This window comes from Erpetoichthys calabaricus, chromosome 14 (genome assembly GCF_900747795.2).
Source record: "Erpetoichthys calabaricus chromosome 14, fErpCal1.3, whole genome shotgun sequence".
Classification (NCBI taxonomy): Eukaryota; Metazoa; Chordata; class Cladistia; order Polypteriformes; family Polypteridae; genus Erpetoichthys; species Erpetoichthys calabaricus.
In genome coordinates, this window is record NC_041407.2 from 8,135,125 (window position 1) to 8,154,932 (window position 19,808).

Sequence of the window (19,808 nt, forward strand, 5' to 3'; positions counted from 1 at the left end):
AAACCAGGAGCACAACTGGGTGGCCTTGACTTAACTGTGCTGCCACCTTACAAGCTAAGCTACAACTCCTTATGTGTGTTTGGGGGTTTGGGTTTTTTTTATAATAATTCTATTTTTCTTAAGGTTGTATAGCTAAGCATTTTGCTGCAGTTGGCTCAGAGTGTTTTATATTTTCTATGTATGTATACTCTGTATTATGTGTCTGTCTGTATTATTGAGGTGCTCTCTGGGGTATCCTTTGTATGTGTTTGATTCAGTCTGATATTTCAAACCTCTGTATATATTGGATGTAAATAATCTGTACACATACAGCAAATATCTAATATTTGTAATATGGACTGGTATGGCAGTGTGAGTTAAGTGGGCTCAAGAAATGAATTGGACGGATTAGCAAAGCAGTGGCACACTGGTTAACATCTTGGGCTCTAAATAGCAGAGTCCTCAGTGTGTCCTCACGGGGGTCTTTTAGTTTCCTCCGGTCTCATAAAGATGGGCCGGTGTGGCTGACTGGTGATTACAAAGGCACCCCTAACTGTCCCAGTGTGACAGCATCAGAGTGAATTAGGAAATGCGATTGACTGGCACACCATCTATGCTGCTCTGTTCCTATAATGGTAAAGATGGTACCTTAAAATGACAGGCTCCCACTCTAAGGGTGGGTTTTACTTACTTTTAATTTTTAACTGGGTGATACAAGTAAATACAGTACAGAGAAGTATAAAATGTGTCATTTTAAACTTTATATTTTGTTTTTTGACCAGCAAACAGATGAGGTTGCACAGACAGAGGGCTCACAGCAACTGCAATCCACAGACTCCTCAGAGAAGCAGCAGCCCAAACGGTTACATGTGTCTAACATCCCCTTCCGTTTTCGGGATCCAGACTTGAGGCAAATGTTTGGGGTAAGTGTCCTCTCTTGGTACCTGTTTGAATGTCCGAGTCAGTCAGACAGACACAGTGAGCTATCAAGTGCAAGTTTAGAGTCGCAGGTTATGCCAGCCGTTCTTTTTAGGGTACGTCTTTTTCACAGAGACTCCACCACCCATTTTTTAAAAATCCAAACAGAATCTTATATTTGTGATTTTACCAATAATTAGTGTCCTTAACAAAGACTTGTTATCTGTACAACAAGAGGAGGAGCAGGAGGAGGAATTGATGTCTTTTCTGCCGCTCACTCACAGGGATACTGAATCAACACAATACATGTTAGTGTTGTTAAACTTTAGGCCGTTTTCTGCCTACTACTCATTATCTTTAATTATTTGTTTTAGTATTGTAATAAAATTGAAATATTGCTATTTATATTCCCTAAAACTCTCCAAAAATGGAATTCACATTAAAAAGAGAAAGCGTGTGACCTCCCTGGGAAGTAGCAGTAACAGGCGGCACAGCCAGTGACACATTAGCATACTGATGGGCACAGTAACCATTAAAGTGCCGTGCCAGTCCTGCTAAATGAGCGTCGCCGCAAGTGTTTCCATTTCCCAATTTCACCTTCTCTCTCATTTTACTTTACATTCCTTTTTTCCTCCCACTGCCTTGATGCCTTATGCTTTACAAGATGCTGAAAAATATAATTAATAGTATTTTTTTTACAGCAATTAAAAGCAGTTTTATCCTAATTAGGTATTTCTCTGATGACAATCTCATGGATAAATCTCTCTGGAGGCCGGTGGGGTTGCTGGAATTCTATTTCTTCAGGTCTCCAAGGATTCATTAAGGTTTTTGAGCTCCACATAGTAATTAGCCACAAAGTCACTGAGATCTGAGGTGATAAAGGATAAGTGTGGAAAGGCAGAGGAACGAGATTGGCGCTATTAGGAACTGCAGCCAAGGCAGCGGGACTTCAATGGCTGCCACTTCACTTAGTACTAGTCAAGCATGTGGACCTGTGGTCCTGCAGTAACAGTTACGTTTTATTACCTCACATTTTTGAATTTCCAGATCCTGTCAGGTCATAAACTTTCAAATAAGACGGGGGGGAAAAAATGTACAGTAGCTGCCCCAGTAGTTCATAAGTAATCGTGATAGACAGACATTTACCTTTTATAATTATTTATAGAAATTCAGTGGCACATTTGTTACTCCTGTGTGCCCTCACCAGGTCACCTTGGCAGAACTTCAGTGCGCCTTCTTAGCTTTGATGCTACAGTCTCACACTGAAGGGCGTTGGTTTCTTCGAGAGCAAACTTGATTTCATCGACCCCCTTTATCAGTGATCCTCTGACCTCACGGGCGGTCGGTGACCCTAGCCTGGAATTGATTCTCATTCGATATAAATACGCTTCGGCACTCCTGTCCAACTCCAGCTGAGTGGTGTGTTTGTTATGTTTCACTGGATTGGCGTTTCACTAAAGCCTGGCATGAAGACTGTGGCCAAGTGTGAATGTGATGGGGCTCAACCGACCATGCGATTTTTCTTATTTTTATCATTCATATTTATTTAATTTGTTGAAGGAATACTTACTGCTTGTTACTTACCCCATGTAGTTTGTAGTGATGGCCGAGAAAAATTTTAAACTCATCTTGTCATGAAGAATGGAGATTAAAGAAAGTTCCTGATACAGTATGAAGAGTCAATGGTGGCCAACAGCAAACAATATCAAAACTTCCATGACAAAAATCTTACATTGTGTAATCCACAGATGAAGTCATCCAGTCATGTGATCGCCATGGTACAGACGTGTATTTTTACTAAAATACTGCTAAACAAATTAATTCATTAATTCTTTGCATTTATATAGCGCTTTTCTCGCTACTCAAAGCGCTCAGCAATTGCAGGTTAAGGGCCTTGCTCAAGGGCCCAACAGAGCAGAGACCCTTTTGGCATTTATGGGATTCGAACCGGCAACCTTCCGATTGCCAGTGCAGATCCCTAGCAGGTCTCCTCTGGACAACACCCTCGTGCTCTAAGATGGAACAGACTGTGACCAAGGTGCTATACGAGCGCTCAACCCGAGGCAGACTTATAAAAACACAGGCTTTTATTTTCCTTCACCTCGTGGGAAACGCCTTCTTGTTTCCCACTGGCACAACACAGTCTCAAGCACAATACTCAACACTTCTTCTCCACTCTTTTAATTTCTCCTCCACTCCTCCCTCTCTGGCTCCTTTTATAGCCCACCCAGATGTGCTCCAGGTGTGTGTTGACCCATTTCCGGGTGTGGCTCAAGAACCGCCCACATGGGCTCAGGAACTACTGCAGCACCCCTTGGTGGCACCCCCGGATCCCAACAGGGTCGTAGAGAACTCCCATGGAGCCCTGCGGGAATCCGAGGCACTACTGCCACCCAGGGGGGGCTGCCGTCTAGAGTCCATGGGGAGGTTCTGTTCGGCCCGGGACCGTATACAGAAGAGGCTTCCCGGCCGTCCGCCACAACACTCAGATGCAGACAAGCATTTGGACTGAAGGGCTGCCTTCCGTTGTTCCACTGATGTTCGTATTCACACCTGGATCACCTCAGGAGTGTTTAGTGGCACAAGTTACACAAGAGTTTTTCATGAATGTTTGTTATTGTGTGATGTTGTCCAACACTGGTCACCATCGACTTGAATTGTATCAGTAGCTTCTTTTTTAGTGTACACTCTGCATGACTACTTAAGATAAAGAATTTTCGCAGGCATCACTACAAACTATATGAGGTACACAAAATCTAATTTTTAGGTTGAGTATTCCTTTAAACAGTTATTACTCATACAGTTCTGAAGAAACCGTTACATTCTGGTGAAAGGTAACACACACATGAGATCCACAGGCCTGTGTGTCCAGTACTGGAATTGCATATAAAGTTGTCAGACTGGGCCATTCCTTTAGTTTAATAGGCCTGTATAGTTTAACTTTCATTGGTGGGCACATTCCTCACTACTCAGCCAAACAGTGGTGTGTCCAGAAATAGTATTTCCTAAAAACTAACACAAGTGCGTCACTTTAATTCACTTCAATTATGTTTATTGTCATTACAGCTAACAATACAATTAAAAGTATTAGCGCGGAAAACAAAGAAACTGAAGAGATATAAGAAACGATGGGGCAGCAGGCCTGTGCTGGGCTTACTGCAGTGATGTAACACATACTGGTGTAACGTCTGCCTCACCAGCATTGAACAACACATCAGAGCACCCTGGATTGTTAAAATATAAGCAAACAATAGCATTTAAAACGTGAATTAAAAAAGTGAGCAGGAATATAAAGAATGTACGTGTAATGGACACTGCCACCCTAAACAAGCCATAGGCACTACCTGGATGAACCCACTTGAACCAGCACGGGCTTCCCAACACTCCAAACAGTGGTTTGACTGGAAAACCTTCTTCCAGCAGGAGTTTCTGCCCTTAGCTACAGTTATTGTTTCTGGCACAGCTACCTTGGAATAAAAAAATCAGAACCCCTAAAAAGACGCGACACTGAAGGTGATTTTTATTTCAAAGCCAAACGTACCTTCTGCAGTTTGGACGCATTTCTGTTTCAAACTGAATAATAAAGGACAGCCAGAAAACTTAAAAGAGGCTATTTGGCAGCATTGCTTCAAAAAGGTTGTCGTTAAATTGTCAAATATGAGCAATTTGTGGACACACTTAAACCACAATCACTTTGATGCTCGGCTCCATTGATGCGCCCCGCTTCCTCTTGGTCAGCCTCACCATCCACATTCATTTTGTTGTAAATGTCTAATTGTGTGTATGGCAGAGGGAAATGGAAGAAAGTGCTTCCTACTTCTGCGTATTCTGTAGGCCACTCTAGGTAACTGCTGATATTAAATAAAAATGAATTCAAAATCAACAGCACCCTTTATGCTTCATGAAAGTGCCAATATAATCATTTTACTAATTCAAATAAAATAAACTGCCAACAGGTACATTTATATATAGCCACAGTAAAGTATGAGCAGTAAAGGACACCAACATGGCACCTCAGCCTGGCTTCAGCAAGCGGGTATTCATCCTTACAAAGCTGAGACAGGAGTGACCATGAAATGCACACATGTAAGGAACTGAGTGTGTTGTGTCTGGATATGATACGATTACTGTGTCTACCGCTGACAACAGAGGATTCAAGGAGATGAACGTTTATTACGTCACTCACTGACGCACGTCTAAGTAGAGCAGCCAACACACGAGTAACGCACAGACACAATAAGTCATTCGGTCTAAAATGAGGTTTCTCCTAAACTGAAACAGAACAACTCCTTTTACTCCCTTAATGTAATAAACATCATTCTGAGGAAATTTTACAGGCAATTTGTTAATTGTTCAGATATTTACTAAACTATTGGAGCCCCAGCATTTTATGACATGGACAAGATTAAACCGACAACTTTGTGATTTTCACTTTTTAGACCAGACATCATTTTAAGGAGCTTTACAAAAGCAGTGGAATTGTTGTCGTATTTCTAAAACAACAGGCGAGCTTATTTACTTACCTTGTGACAGCAAAGAGGTTTTGAGACTGAGCATTCAGCCTTGCAGTTCATCACTCCGGCCACCAGGGGCCACACTGCCAGTTTGGAGGCTTGTTTAACCCGATTCCTGGACGCGATACGACGGCCTCACAAATCCAACACCTGGTCTTTCTTTGCCCATGTGAGTTTGTCTTTTCTCCCTGTGCCATACGTGGGGTCTTCTTGTACATTCCCAAAGGTTGGGGTGTAGGTTCAGTTAATTGAGAATGCAAAGCTGACCCAGTGGGCGAGTGTGTCCTGTGGTGGCTTGGCACCCCTTTCCAGTGTTTTCCTGCCAATAAAACTGGACCCTAAACTGGAGTAACCAGAATTGAGAATGTTATTTTGTCATACAAACATATTTTGATGAAAGAGCAGATTGATCTTTATTCATAACTGACAATTTTCATATAAATATTCTATATGAGATGTTTTTGGCAGAGGACTGGACTACAGATATACAGAAAAGTTATTTGAGGGGCTAATTTAAACTTCAAATAAAATATAGCAACTGGTCAAAGTAGTACAGTAACAGAGAAGACCTCCAGGCAGAACTTGGAATAAACTTCATCGCCCATCGCATCCCCAATTTACACCCAGAATTTCAGGCAGATACATGAGTTGGGACAGCAGGTCTGTGGCCACAGTCAGACCACCATCTCTTCCTTGTCACACCTAACCCCACATGCCCACCCTGGGCATTTGCCACTGCTTTTCTGCTTGTCTGTCCACAAGGTTGTCTACCACGCATGATCTTCCTGTGACTGAGCCCCTAGTGAGTGTGTGTGTGCCCTGCGATGAACTGGCACTCGTATCCAAGAGTGTATCCTGCCTTGCACCCCGTGCTTCTGTGATGAGGTCCAGCCCTCCAAGTCCCTGAACTGGATTAAACCTTACGGTATATGTATGTATGTGTGTATTGTGACTACACGTTTACACGTAGACTCACCTTTGACCGTTTCCAAGTCCACTTGAGACTCCCCACTGGTGCCCATGGATTACCCCTCTACTCTCCAGCTCATTTCTTGCCTTTCCATAGTCCCTGTCCTACTATCCCAGCACTTGTGTCTTTCCACAGCTTTTCTACTTTCCCTTCTGAACACACCTGTGCCCGCTTTGTTTGCCCACTTGCTGCTCGCAGGTGTACAGCTCTCCTTTGTCCCCCCTAAATCATCTGTTTTGCCATCCACCTACAGCTGACACTTTTGCTCACCTTTACCCCCAAAGCCTGTCCATTCACCTTTGGCTCCTTGTCTGCCTGTACTGACCTGCTAGTGACCGACTGCATGTGTGTGCCCCCCTTCAACATGTCTGTCCACCCAGAGACAACTGTGAAGAGTCCACAAGCAGGTAATGGAGTTGCACACCCCCAGCTCTTCATGCCCACCCAGCCCCGACTGTGACTACTTGTCTGCTCAGCAGCATTAAAGTGTTCTGCCCTTCCTCACACCTATCACTTTAGCCCACCCTGACCGTTGGTGACCCTACTGTACAACAGCAAGTGGCTTTGCACCTGCACTCCAGCGCCATCTCTGTCAGCCTGTCTGCCTGTAATGTTACTTACCTGGGAGACAGACATTAATCTGCAGGACGTTCTCTCCAGCAGGCCCAATCACTCTTGTGACTGTTGTTCCATGCAGTGGCACTGGGGTGGCATTTCATTAATTGGACACTTATGTTGTAAATGGAGCCTGAGTCTGGAGACCAGCTGCCAGAATAGGCTTCATTTCCCTCAGCGCTCCCATCATGTTAGCCTACACCTTCAGTACTTAACCAGTGGGCTGTAAAGTCCTGAAATCTGACAATGCGAGAGAAGGAAGACGGTGGGGGGGTTTTGGAAGGGGGGACCAGCGAGCCTCCCGTGTTGTTTTTCGGGTGAGAGTTTGCCTTCATTTTTTTTGTTTTCCAAAGCCTTTTTCTTTCCCCGATCCCAATGGTGACTAATGTTCTTTTTTTCCGCCGTAAATCACACCGGCAACCTTTCAGAAGCGCTGCTATGATGCTAATGGCCCACCTTGGCAAGAACATCTGTTTTCAGCAAGAAATGGCACAAAGAGCTGAAATAAAACACTTTCTCTTTAATTTTGGACTTCTTTATAGGTGCAAGAAAAATATCATAAAAGTGTGTTTGTTTCACTGGAAAAGAGATAAAATAAATCATTGTTTCATTAGAAAAGTATAAGAAATGGAACGACTGTAAAATTGAATAACTGGATCAGTGGCCGTGGCTGGCAGTGACAAGTACTAGCTCATGATGGTCCGAACATCGTAATGTTAGCGTGCAGAAATAACCAAAGAATCCAGGAGATCACTCAGTTTATGTGTCACATCATCCATTTTAGCCACTTCAGCCTCAGCTCAGCTGCCGTTTTTAAGGCCTTCAAGATCTCGGCTACTGCACAGACTCCTCTCCTGGCTTCACACTCCTCCAACTCCAGTTTCGTTAGTCTCAGTCCTTGCTATTCACATCACATTAACATTTCAGATCGCTCATCCACACGTGTAAATCTTGCCTATCGGGCCTGCGTGGTTTTTTTCAGTCAAGCACACTGTTTCATTTATGGAGTAAACCCAAACTAGACTGAAATGCGAAAAGAATAAAAAACCAAAATGGACTTCTTTGTGAGGACAGACAGTGACATTCAAACGGCCTGTAAAGGTAACAGATGAACATAAGTTAGCAGAAGCCTTGGGAAATAAACACGGCTAAATCTGGAAGTGTTTCAAGGCGCAGTCCCTGTCCGTATAAATGAAGGTCACTGACATTTGTAAACTGGCCCTGCATGAGTGTGAGTGTGAATGTGGGAGTGAGTGTGCCCGGCGATGGACTGGTGACCAAGATAAGGTTCCTTATTTGCACCCTAATTCTGACCCCCTTGGTTTTTAGGGGGACTGAGGATGTAATGTTATGTGACATGTAGGACTGAATGCACCCAGTTATAGCCAGGCTCTCGCATTCAGGTTCGGTTCCTGCTTTGCACCCAAGGCTGCTAGGACAGGCTCTGTCCCCCCATGATCCTGAATGAGATTAAAATGGATTGAGACTGCTGTGTCATGTGACTCTTGGCTGACGGTTCAAACCAAACCACCTGAAGCTCAATATCACTAAGACACAGTAAATAATCATAGACTTCAGGGGGGCGAGGTCCACTCTGTCCCTGTGTCTCAATGATGGTGAAAATGCAGAGTTGGTGAGGACATGCATATCCCTTGGGGTGCAACTGAACGTCAGGCTTGAGAGGAGTGCCAACACAGAGGCCATCTGTACACAAGAAGGGCCCGAGGGTAGAAGAGGTTGAAGTCATGTGGTGTATGCAGAACACACTTACGTGTTTTCTATAAGTATGTAGTGGCCAGCGTCGTTTTCTATGCGCTAGTGTGCTGGGGAAATGGCATTAGAGCTGGTAATGCCAACAGACTAACTAAACTGATTAAAAAGACTGGGAGTCGGGCTGGACTCACTGAAGGAAGTGACAGGACAGATGGTCACTCGTCAAGCTGCTGACTCTTCTAGAACAACAACCCTCATCCCCGGCATGAGGAGCACCTTCAGTGACAGATTGAGACAACTTAGTGACATCACGGAGCGTCATGTGAGGTCATTTCTACCTTCAGCCATTAGACTCTGTAATGTGCTCAATGGCAGTGAGCTGATCTAGCAGACATCTTAATAGACAAGGACACCATGTTTAATATACAGGGCCAAAGACTGACATTCTGGAGTGTGAAACTGGAATTGACAAGCGTGAGCTATTCTCTGTCTGTCTGTCTATCTATCCATCCATTTTCCAACCTGCTGAATCCAAACACAGGGTCATGGGGGTCTGCTGGAGCCAATCCCAGCCAACACAGGGCACAAGGCAGGAACCAATCCTGGGCAGGGTGCCAACCCACTGCAGGACACATACAAACACACCCACACACTAAGCACACACTAGGGCCAATGTAGAATCGCCAATACACCTAACCTGCATGTCTTTGGACTGTGGGAGGAAACCGGAGCACCTGGAGGAAACCCATGCAGACACGGGGAGAACATGCAAATTCCACGCAGGGAGGACCCGGGAAGTGAACCCAGGTCTCCTAACTGCGAGGCAGCAGTGCTACCACTGCGCCACCGTGCCGCCTCTATCTGTCTATCTCTCTATTTCTCTCTATCAATATCGCTCTATCTATCTATGAATATAATTTATATGAGAGATTATGAGTGCACCCTCTAATGAGATGACACCCTGACCAGGGTTGGTTCGTGCTTTGCGTCCAGTGCTGCTATGATAATCTTTGGCACCCTGCGACCCCGAATGGGGACTGAGAATGTAAAACTGGAGGTCTTCATGGAGCCTTCACATGTCACAGCAGGTCATGCCCTTTGGTCTCAGAAGGCACTTTGGTGACTTTGCTCATCACAGATTCAGGCGCAGTGGTAGTTTTTTTTTTTTTTTTTTGTCAAACAGTTGCGCACAGCACTTCAAGTCCACACTACATCTCTGGGAGAGATCAAACATGTCGCTGTGTTTGTGGGATGTCAGGGATCAGAGCGTTCTCTGTGCTAAACAAACGTGAAGCTGTAAAGCAACAGTCGCAGATCTTTCCGAGTTGTTGTTTCCAGGTTGATGACATGACACATCTGGACCGAAGCTAAGCCATCACAAGGTGACCAGCAGCACAATACGACACCAGTACATTCCGTTGAGGGGCCATTTCTCTTATTCTTCATTGCTGTTTTGCCGACAGAACACAACCTGATGCCGTGGTTGTGATGGCTTTGAGTTTTGGCGTTCCACTCTGCAGTTTGAGTCCTCTTACACGGTTTTTGATTCCTTATATTTTATTATTATTATTATTATCCTGGTGTCGCCACTTTGTTTTTTCGGATGGCTGCCACCATTTTGTGCCAGTCTCTGTGTGGCCGTGGACCTTATCGTTTATACATATACTGCGTCGTCTCATCTGGCCGATACACAATGGCCATGCTCTACTGGAGGTCCTCCCAGCCTGGGATCTTTTCAAACAAAGTTTTACATTTTTTTTTTTATTATTATTTCTAGTGAGACACAGAAAGGACATCAGAGCAGGGATTAGAGATTTTGACTTTGATTTATGGATCACAATTTTGGCTTCAGTGCTCAGTTTTGATCGTTTGCTATTCCAACTGCGCCTCGTTCTTTCCATTTGGATTTTTGCCTGTTCTGTCCCCTGCTCCTTTTGGCTTTAATTGTATTTTTCTGGTCATTAACTTTTGCTACGCATACATAACACAGGCCTAGGACCTTTTCAGATTAAGCGTAAACGTGCTCCTTCATAAAGTTCCAATGTTTTATGAGATATGCAAGTGGAATCCGTCTCTGTATCTCACTCGCAGTGTTCTGGCGCGCCGATTTGCTCCGTTTTTACACACAGGTGTACCGACAGGAGCCGCGCTTTATGGCCCTAATTTCTTTCTTATTTCTTTACCAGGTTTCATTTCTCACCAAGAAGCACAATCCTGTAAAATAATCCTCCGTCATTCCCACTCCCCTGTATGAGGTTTCTCGATATGGCAAGGTCTTGGTCCGGCCATATTTAAAGCTCTTCACCTGCTCAGATTTCATGAACCTAAGCAAATGCAGAATGTGCAGCTATTGATGCGATCGCCCTGCCAGGAAGCTGTGGCCATCTAAAGCCACCATCAAGCCTCCTCAGCTGCATCCAAACTCACCCCGCAGCCCGCTTCTCTTGCGTTTCACTCTCTTCTTGGTGTCTTTATTTTCGTCCACTGTATTGTATTGTAAGATAAAAGAAGCCGTTCCCTACCCTGATTAGTCCCTGAGCCAGGCGATCAATTCCATCGAGCACAGTTCGCCTGGGAGGCCCATTTCTTCCCTGTTGTGCTGAAATGAAGCCGACGCGAGCTGTTTGACAGGGTAATTAGTTTTAATGAAATAATACGACCATTGTAGACAGCAATTAAAACCTGCTTTCATTCCAGTCATTAGAAGAACTTAAGGTTTGCTTTCATTCCACTGTTTTCTAATGATCTGAAGGCAAACCTGTTAAATGGAATACTTAAGCTTGTTAACCCCATGAGAACACGCCAGACTGCCGAAGGAAAAGAAAAAAATAAATAAAGACCCTGGCCTGCTCACACGCACATTTGTCACGGCCGTGTGCAGCCCTCACGATACCTGAAGTATGCGATCTGCTCCATCGAGCCATTCAAGTACGGGGCAGTGAGCACCTCTGGTAAATTTTCCAAGATAAGTTGAAATTACGCCCTTAAAATGGGAGTGATGGCTGATCTGGGAACGCGTGCCTTGCTGTGAGAAAACCGCAAAGACTACTTAACAGGAAGAGGAGTCTTCTAAGTGTACTTAACAAAGGAATCAATAAGGTGAAGGAATGCCATTATAACCCCTCTGCACCTCAAAAGATGTGGGCACCAACATGCTGGCACAAGATGCTCCTTTGAGTGCATTAATCCGGGTGACACTGTGCTGTCTTTTTCTCTGTGTGTTCCGATGGATTTCCTTCAGGGCTTCTACCTTTTTTCCCACTAAATAAAGATTTGTGCTGCCGGACCACATCTGAATTGCCCTGGTGGTAGCAGAAGATACTTCCTTGGCATTTAGTGGCACTCACCTCAGACCACTGTGAGAGAACTGCAGTGGTGGGGCGTCCCCATTAAAGAAAAACTCCAGCAGTGAAGGTGCGTCAGGCTGATTTGAAACCAACCTCCATTTCTAGATATGTTAGCTTCAAGCTCTTTGGTTTGGGACCAACTGCTTGTACTTCATCTCTGTGATTTCTGATTCCTTTGTGGGATTACACTGGCGTGAGCCTTACAGATACACGTATAGATGTCTTATCAATGCAGTATTTTCTGTGCTTGGCCCTTAACATTGACATGGATCCACTCCTGCGTTAAATGCACACATCTCGTCACAGTTTGTTTCCATCCACATGTTCCAGTCGGTAGATCACTGCAAACGTGGCTCAAACCAGCCAGCTCCTGCATCCGCAGGTCAAAGGTCAGGAGCGGCAGGTCTACTCTGCCTTTGTTCACTGGTGTAATGATAGCAGGGCAGGCAGATCGGCAGGCTGGGCAAATCTGTAATTAGCTAGAAAGGCTCCATTTTTTCTTTTTAAAATTTTCATTGCCTGAAAGACAAGAAAAAGAGACAATAATGAATGTCACAGGCGACTCAGCCCACACACACACACACACACACACACAGCATAACTGAAACAGAAATGCTGCTACAATGAATTATGATTGTGTTATGATAGTATTTTTAAATTTAGGCACTGCGGTTAGCCCTCCTCAGTCGTATACAATTTTTTTTTTTTTCTAAAATATTGTTCAAGTGTGTGCATATTTCTCATGACATTAAAAAAGGATGGGAAAAAATAAATCAACATATCAATATAACAATTCATATAACAAAAGGATGGGAAAAAATAAATCAATAACATATCAATATAACAATACCAATTCAGTAACATATCTATATCAGGGGTCGCCAGCTCCAGTCCTGGAGGACCACCGTGGCTGCAGGTTTTCATTCTCACCCTTTTCTTAATCAGTGACCTGTTTTTGTTGCTAATTAACTTCTTTTGAACTAATTTTAATTGACTTGCTCTTGAAGACTCAGACCCCTTAATTGTTTCGTTTTCCTTAATTAGCAGCCAGACAATAACAAGATACAAAATGAGCCAAAACAACTGGTGTCCATCACACAATATCTGAAAATAAAGAAAGATGAAGGTCTCAGGAATGTTGGTCTGCTCAGGTCCACAAAACATTTTAACAGAGTTCTTAGAAAGAGAAAATCCACAATTTCAGAAAGGACTGCGAATGCACAATGAGAGCAGCAACAAACCCTGGGATTAAACAACGGGTTTAATGAACAACAAGAATCATCGCCTAATGTAGGAACTGGTTGGAGTGAAATTGGTTGGAGTTTGTGGCCCCGACTTAGTGGTCTTCTCTTGGCTCCCTCACTTCACATTTCATTTCTGTTTGGGTGCCATTTGAGGAAAGAAATGAAGCCATTCAGAGGAACAAATCTTAAAAGAGAAGTCAATTAAAATGAATTCATAAGAAGTTAATTAGCAGCACAAACAGGGCACTCATTTAAAAAAAAAAAAAAAAAAAAAAAAAAAAAAAAGGGTTAGAATGAAAACCTGCAGCCACTGTGGTCCTCCAGGAGCGGAGTTGGTGACCCCTGATCTATATCACAATACCCAGATGGGACACCAGTCCCTTGCAGGGTGGACACACACTAAGAGTTAATTTAGCATCGCCAGTTCACTTACCCAGCATAACCCTGAATGCCCTTTGGACTGTGGGCAGAAACTGGTGCACCCATAGAAGACCCACCCGGACAAGGGGGAAACATGCAGACTCTATGCAGAGCTAACCACTGTGCCACCGTCATTTATCATTCATCCATAACTAGTGCACAGAAAAGGTGAAAAGGACTGCCATAATGAAAATGTATTTGCTCTTCTCCATTTCTATATATTTGTACTACTTAACATTTTGAATATCGCCTTTCCGAATGTTTTATCCAGTTAGTCACCAGTATTCTTCTGCCTATGTTGCATGTAATACACATAAACAGACACTCTGACACGCACACTTCACGTATGCTCAGTCTGATGCATTTGCCCAGTCATCATCTGTGTGGCGTCTCCACATTCTTCCTGTGGCTGAGTGGGTTGTCCTCTGGTACCCCAGTTTCTCTCCCACATCACCAAAGGCATGCAAGTTAAGGCCCTTGTCAAATTACATGATTTTTCCACCAATTTTCAGTCGCAACCTTTATTGACATAATCTTGACAAGTTGGCAGAAGTGCAACAGGCTACTGTGACCAACCTGACATGCCCGTTTCAACAAGTCTGTGACTGGCACTTTGATTTTGTCTTTAGTCAGAGAGATTGGTTGTGTGAGTGTGAGAGCTGACAACCCATGAGTGTTTACCTGGAAAGTACAATTCATAGAATGCAGCCAGGAGGAATAAGGAATGCAGGTGTTTTGGACCTTGGTGGACCTTGCAAACAGAAAAGAGGCTCGTCTCTCTGATGCTCAGTGTTTTACACACCACGACAGAATGGGGAAAAAGAAAATGGCTGAACCTGCAGCTGAACTCCCTGAATCTGTAAAGCCTTCATACAGAGCAGCATATGATGCTTTGGAAATGTGAGCCTGTGCTGGAAAACGGTCATACGGCCGTCTAATTTGACATAACCTGCAGTTTGTGTTCGTGTGATCTGACATCCGGTGACAAAATGAACAACTGCAGTTGCCAAGTTTGACACCCCCTCTGATTAGAATGTGACCCCGACTTTAGGTTAACTGGTGAGTAAGGAGTTGAGCGTAACTGAGCCCTGTGATAGAATGGCACCGTGTCCGTTGCTTATGCCCAGTGCTGCTGGGATACACTCTAGCCCCCTACAACACTTACCTTTGTTATGTTCAGTGGAGAATGGTATGTAAAAAAACTGAAATACTGAAAGCATACAAGTATTTAAGTTTGAAATTTCACAAATGATCCTTTCAGGAGAGCCTGTGCTTCATTCAGGAGGCTGAGTGCTGGCTTCCCTACGTTTTACATTATGATAACCATTCTCTCTCACTCCTTAATGGCAGTTTTCCCACCCAAGACCCTCATACTAACTAAGCGTACTCACCAGTGCTCACACTTGAAGCTCAGTCCTCCTGCTCTTTTACTCTGGATGCTCGATTCCATTTTAATTTGCACTCGTCTTCTTGTTAAAGAAAATCCCTCCAGACAAACCGGACCATAGCAACGTAAAAGGAGCAGCACTTGATTTTTTTTTTTTGATTTGTCTTAAAGTGGTCTTCATTAAGATTATTTTTTTCAGTAGTAGATGCATACGTTTAAAGTGTCCTCTGGCTATAGGATGGCTGAAACAGCAAAAGCTGACCCCTCAAATCACATCCATTCTCTACTTTTAAAAACTCGCTTTTTCTGAGAATGACAGCTGTATTGAATCCTTCCCAGAAACCAACCCTGGCATGTCTGCTCACCCCAGGGCACACTCACAGACACAGCCAGTTAGCCCAACATGCACATATTTTCAATATGGGAGAAAACGGGAGTAGTCGTGACAAAGCTAAAAGTGAACTCGGGTCCCTGACGCTTTGAGGCAGTCACCCTAACCGCTGTGCTTTACCCCATCACTATAGAGATAAATACAGTAAACCTTCTGGATTCCAATTGGGCCACAGTCTGTCACAACAGCAGTGGGCACATAGCAGAAGACCAATCACGTGCAGGGCACCGGCCCACAAACTCAGAGTAGCTGTTTCACTTCAGACTAACGTCTTTTACTACCCTGGTAAACTTCACACAGACAATGGTGGGGCCGCAGTTTAAACCCAGGACTCTGTAGCTTTGACGCAGCACTGCTAATGACTGTGCTATTCCGTATGCAAACAAAGTGAGAAGCGTTGTATTTTGCTAAATGACTCTAAGATAGGACATAGGTCGTTGGATGATGGCTGACTCTAAAGTGAATCAGTTGTCTTCCTTGTGTAACATCTCTCAGTGATTTTACGGTAACACATTGACGGTGAAGACGCTCACTAATTTTGTCGTACAGGAGTGGACGCCAGCCACTGGGGGACTGACTCTATCTAACACGGGATGAATCAGGAGGTCGTAAGGCAGAAGACTGTGGATGAGTCAGCAGTCAATAGCTAAATCTCTTTTCTGTCCGAGGACATCAAGACTATAAAATGTAAACGTTAAAGGAGCCCATTCTACCCTTTCATACTCACCCGGCAAGAGCCATTTAAATATTTGCACACGGGAACATTTGTAAAGACTCCTACACCAGAAAAACAGGGAAAAATACCTTCTGTGCACCCATACACAGAATCACTTTGTTCTCAGATAGGTCTTTCAAAGGTTGAGAGCCACCTGTTAGAGACAATTAGAAGAAAAGCATCATATGCCTTATTTTTATGGTTAGAAAACCCTGGATTGATTTACAGCTCTAGTGCTGTTGGTTCAAATCCAGTGCCTGGATTCCTCCCATATCTATTATGTTGTTTAGGTTAATTAAAGTGGACCCGTGGAAGTGGGCAGATCTCGGCCTTGTGCCTGAGGTTGCTGGGTGAGCTCTGGGATTTAAGCAGGTGTGAGAATGTAAATATTGTATGTGTGTTCTTTGTAGTGTTTATTTTTTTTATTTTAATTCCTGCCAGAAGACTCGTGAGGATTGTCCTAACTGGCTGCATGGCACTCTGATTTTGGCACCTACTCAGCCCAGGGCTGCAGGGAAAAGCACAAAGTGGTGAAATCATTTCAAACTATCTGTGGCACGCAGCTCCCTTGTATTCAGGACATTTATAACACGTGTTGACTGAAAAGGACAAACCATATTATTAAACGCAAAGCCATCCTGCACCCTGCTTCATTTAGAACCCCTGGCACTCACAGCACTGAATTCTGCTAGATGAGTGGACTGTTTTCTATTTTTGTTCTTCTTTTTCTGTGGTCTGGTGTTCTCTTCATCGTCTCTTGTTGGTACTGCACTAATGTCACTAGTCTGTGGGCGCATGTAGGGAAGAATCTCACTGTACTGTGAAGCGATGACATTAAAGGGGACCTTAATCTGAACTTAAAGTTAAAGCATTGATAGGTCGGACTTCTCTGAACTAGATGTTATTTGAGCTTAATAAAATATATATGTTAGAAGCAGAATCTACTGGTACTGAACAAAAAACGGTGCGTCTTATTCCTCACTTGTTTGCACTTGGTGTCAATTCCATCTCTCCAGCTCAACTTAATCGAGTATTCGGTTGACGAGGGTCCATTCAGTAAGGCAGCCGCTTACCTGATTCTGAATTCTCGGCCAGTCGTTTCTATGAAGTCTATACAGCGTCTCCTTCAGGGTGGATTAGAGCTGAACAGAAAGATGATTTTTAGCATAAGCCTATCTGCCAGGATACAGCTTGCTGCCTTATCGTGAACGCTGTCACTTTTCAAAACTCAAGGACAACAAAAAGCAGGAATGTTACACCCAAAGGAACCACTTTATTCTGCCGATCAGTTGGATGACTCTTTTGTCTATTTTTCCTCTGTCTATAACACAAGTTAAATCTTTATCTTCTGAAAAAAGTCACTTCTTTAACAGGTTTCATATTCATGTGTTTCTTCACTTTTACTTTAGCACAGGGTATGCGGATAACTAATATGAGTCTGGTCAGGAATTCCCCCGGTGTGACTTCGCTCCATTCCTTTTTTGCTCTTCCTCCTTGAGATGGCAACAGCAGGAGGACTAAACTTGATGGAAAAGCCGCTTGTCTGCCAACTGAGCTTTGACTTGACGAACAACTGGACTTGTAGCCACCTTTTACACAACAGCAGGCTCTGTCGTCAGTCTCTCCTCACTTTTGCAGATCTGTCACAGAGCCGTTTGTCTCTGCTGAGAAGTTCACTCAGGGCTACAACTACTTAAATATCAGAGCCCAGACCCCCCTGCCTGGTGGTCCTCCCATAGAGGGCAGCAAAGGGCCTTGAGATTAAAGAACAGCCGACTTCCCCAGCCAGAGAATAGGATTACTCCACTCCACCATTTGAAGTTCATCATCTGGCTTGACATTACAATGTGCAGATATTTTTAAATACATGGGGAAAGTGTTTTTTTAATAAAAGACATAAGCAGCATTGTTTATGTAATAAAGTACACAATTTTTCCCCCAAAAAAAAAGTTACAGAGAAAGATAAGTGGCCCCTTCATGGGTGTAACAAGAAGCCCGCTGCTAAATCCTTGCCTTTGCTCTGTTAGCCCGTCTGACTTCAGTGACACTTCCTTGACATTCTACAATGCAATCTCAGCTTCTGGCACTGGCTGGCAATTATGTGATGTTCAACAAGTGACATTTTGGGGCACTTAACAAGGACAATTCGTAGATTAGTCAGTGTATCTTGGAATGAAACTCCATCTAAGTATTCGTGTTGCGTCTGCTCCTCCTCATGATTTTTTTAGGACTATAAAATCAAAAAGCCAACAAGAGCTGAACACAGAATGCTAATGTAGTCCTTCTCCCCTCTATGCCGCATCAGAGGCATCATCAAAATCCATACTTGGCCTTCTTCACACAGAGACTTTTCATTTCTATAATGTGCCATGCAGAGCTACATTATCATGTGTATTAAAAAAAAACAGGTGGTGCAAAGGTGGAATTTAGTTGTCTTCAAGTCAAATTAGCCTAAAAGTGACAAGTTTAAAGCCAAGAGATCCAACACGCCACCATGAAACAGGCCACGCAATCTTGTACCTGAAGTGAGACATGGGACACATATGTGGTATATAATTATTCATGCACTCGTCACCACAAGGGCACACCTGCACCCCATGACATTAGCAGGCTGTGGGGCTCACCTGTGAAAGTGTAAAGCAAAAGGCTGCTGCTTGACGCTCCCCACTGCTGTTAGTCACTTGGTGACCCGAAGTGAGCTGTTGAATCAAAGGCGTATTCTTTTCTTTATCTTAGGATGGTGATCACTAAAGAAAAATGTCATCATTTCATTTTTCAAGCATACTTAATCCAACTCTGAATAGTAGCAGGCCAGGGGCCAGTCCCTGCATCATCAGGTGCAAAGCAGGAGCCAACCCTAGACGGAGCACCGGCTCACGTCCACAATCTGTCCACCTAACAGGCACAATTTTAAATGAGCGAGGACTTGAACCCCATCTCCTGGACATTTGAGAAAGCAGCACTTGTTGATTTTCCTTTACTTTGATTACATACTTACATATTTTTCTTTAGCTGGAAACCCAACTTTGATTCACTTCTAATTCCTACAGCTGGCAGGCCACACCGGATTATATTGGTGCTGTAACATGGCAGCCATCTCAGGCCAGTGAGGTGCCCCTAAATAGCTGGAGAATGCCAGTGTCAGGGAGGGGATCTTTTGGAAATGTTCATACATAGAAGAAAAATGTGTGGGCCTCAACAGCCCAGATCAAGCTGCCAGAGCCCACAACAAAAGTGTCCCTCGTATAATGATTGTTTTCTGTTTCTTTTTTTGTTCCAGCAATTTGGGAAAATTCTAGACGTCGAGATAATTTTTAATGAACGAGGGTCCAAGGTAAGTGAACTGCTTCTTTTTAGTGTTGCTCTTTTTAAACGTAGAGTCCAGTGGAGCTGAAGCATTGAACAGTTTGCTTATGATGCATTGATGATTTCACCTTTTAGGTACGTTGATGCATTGCAGGCATGTGTGGGCCCTGTGCCTTGTTTAGAAGGGGGTCCTAATATTATTGTCTGCAGTCAGTCAGTGTTTATTTTATATACCACCCTTCTCACTGGGAACTCGTGTGGTGCTCTTTAATCAGTTAGAGGACTGCTT

The 19,808-nt window shown here is 43.8% G+C and overlaps 1 protein-coding gene and 1 long non-coding RNA gene across 10 annotated transcripts in view; one reads left to right on the forward strand and one right to left on the reverse strand.

Moving 5' to 3' along the window:
- The window catches only part of rbfox3a (RNA binding fox-1 homolog 3a), a 1,290,878-nt gene that overhangs the window by 1,199,995 nt on the left and 71,075 nt on the right, over positions 1-19,808 (forward strand). For all 9 annotated transcript variants that reach the window (XM_051936516.1, XM_051936518.1, XM_051936520.1 and 6 more), the window contains 2 exons: positions 762-902; positions 19,494-19,547. In XM_051936516.1, the coding sequence (XP_051792476.1) occupies positions 762-902; positions 19,494-19,547 (195 nt within the window). The remainder of the gene's footprint in view (positions 1-761; positions 903-19,493; positions 19,548-19,808) is intronic.
- On the reverse strand, positions 12,520-15,141 carry LOC127530180 (uncharacterized). The gene is made up of 2 exons (XR_007936708.1): positions 15,112-15,141; positions 12,520-12,575 (listed from the first exon to the last, which is right to left on the reverse strand). It is a non-coding gene; the product is annotated as an uncharacterized LOC127530180 (long non-coding RNA).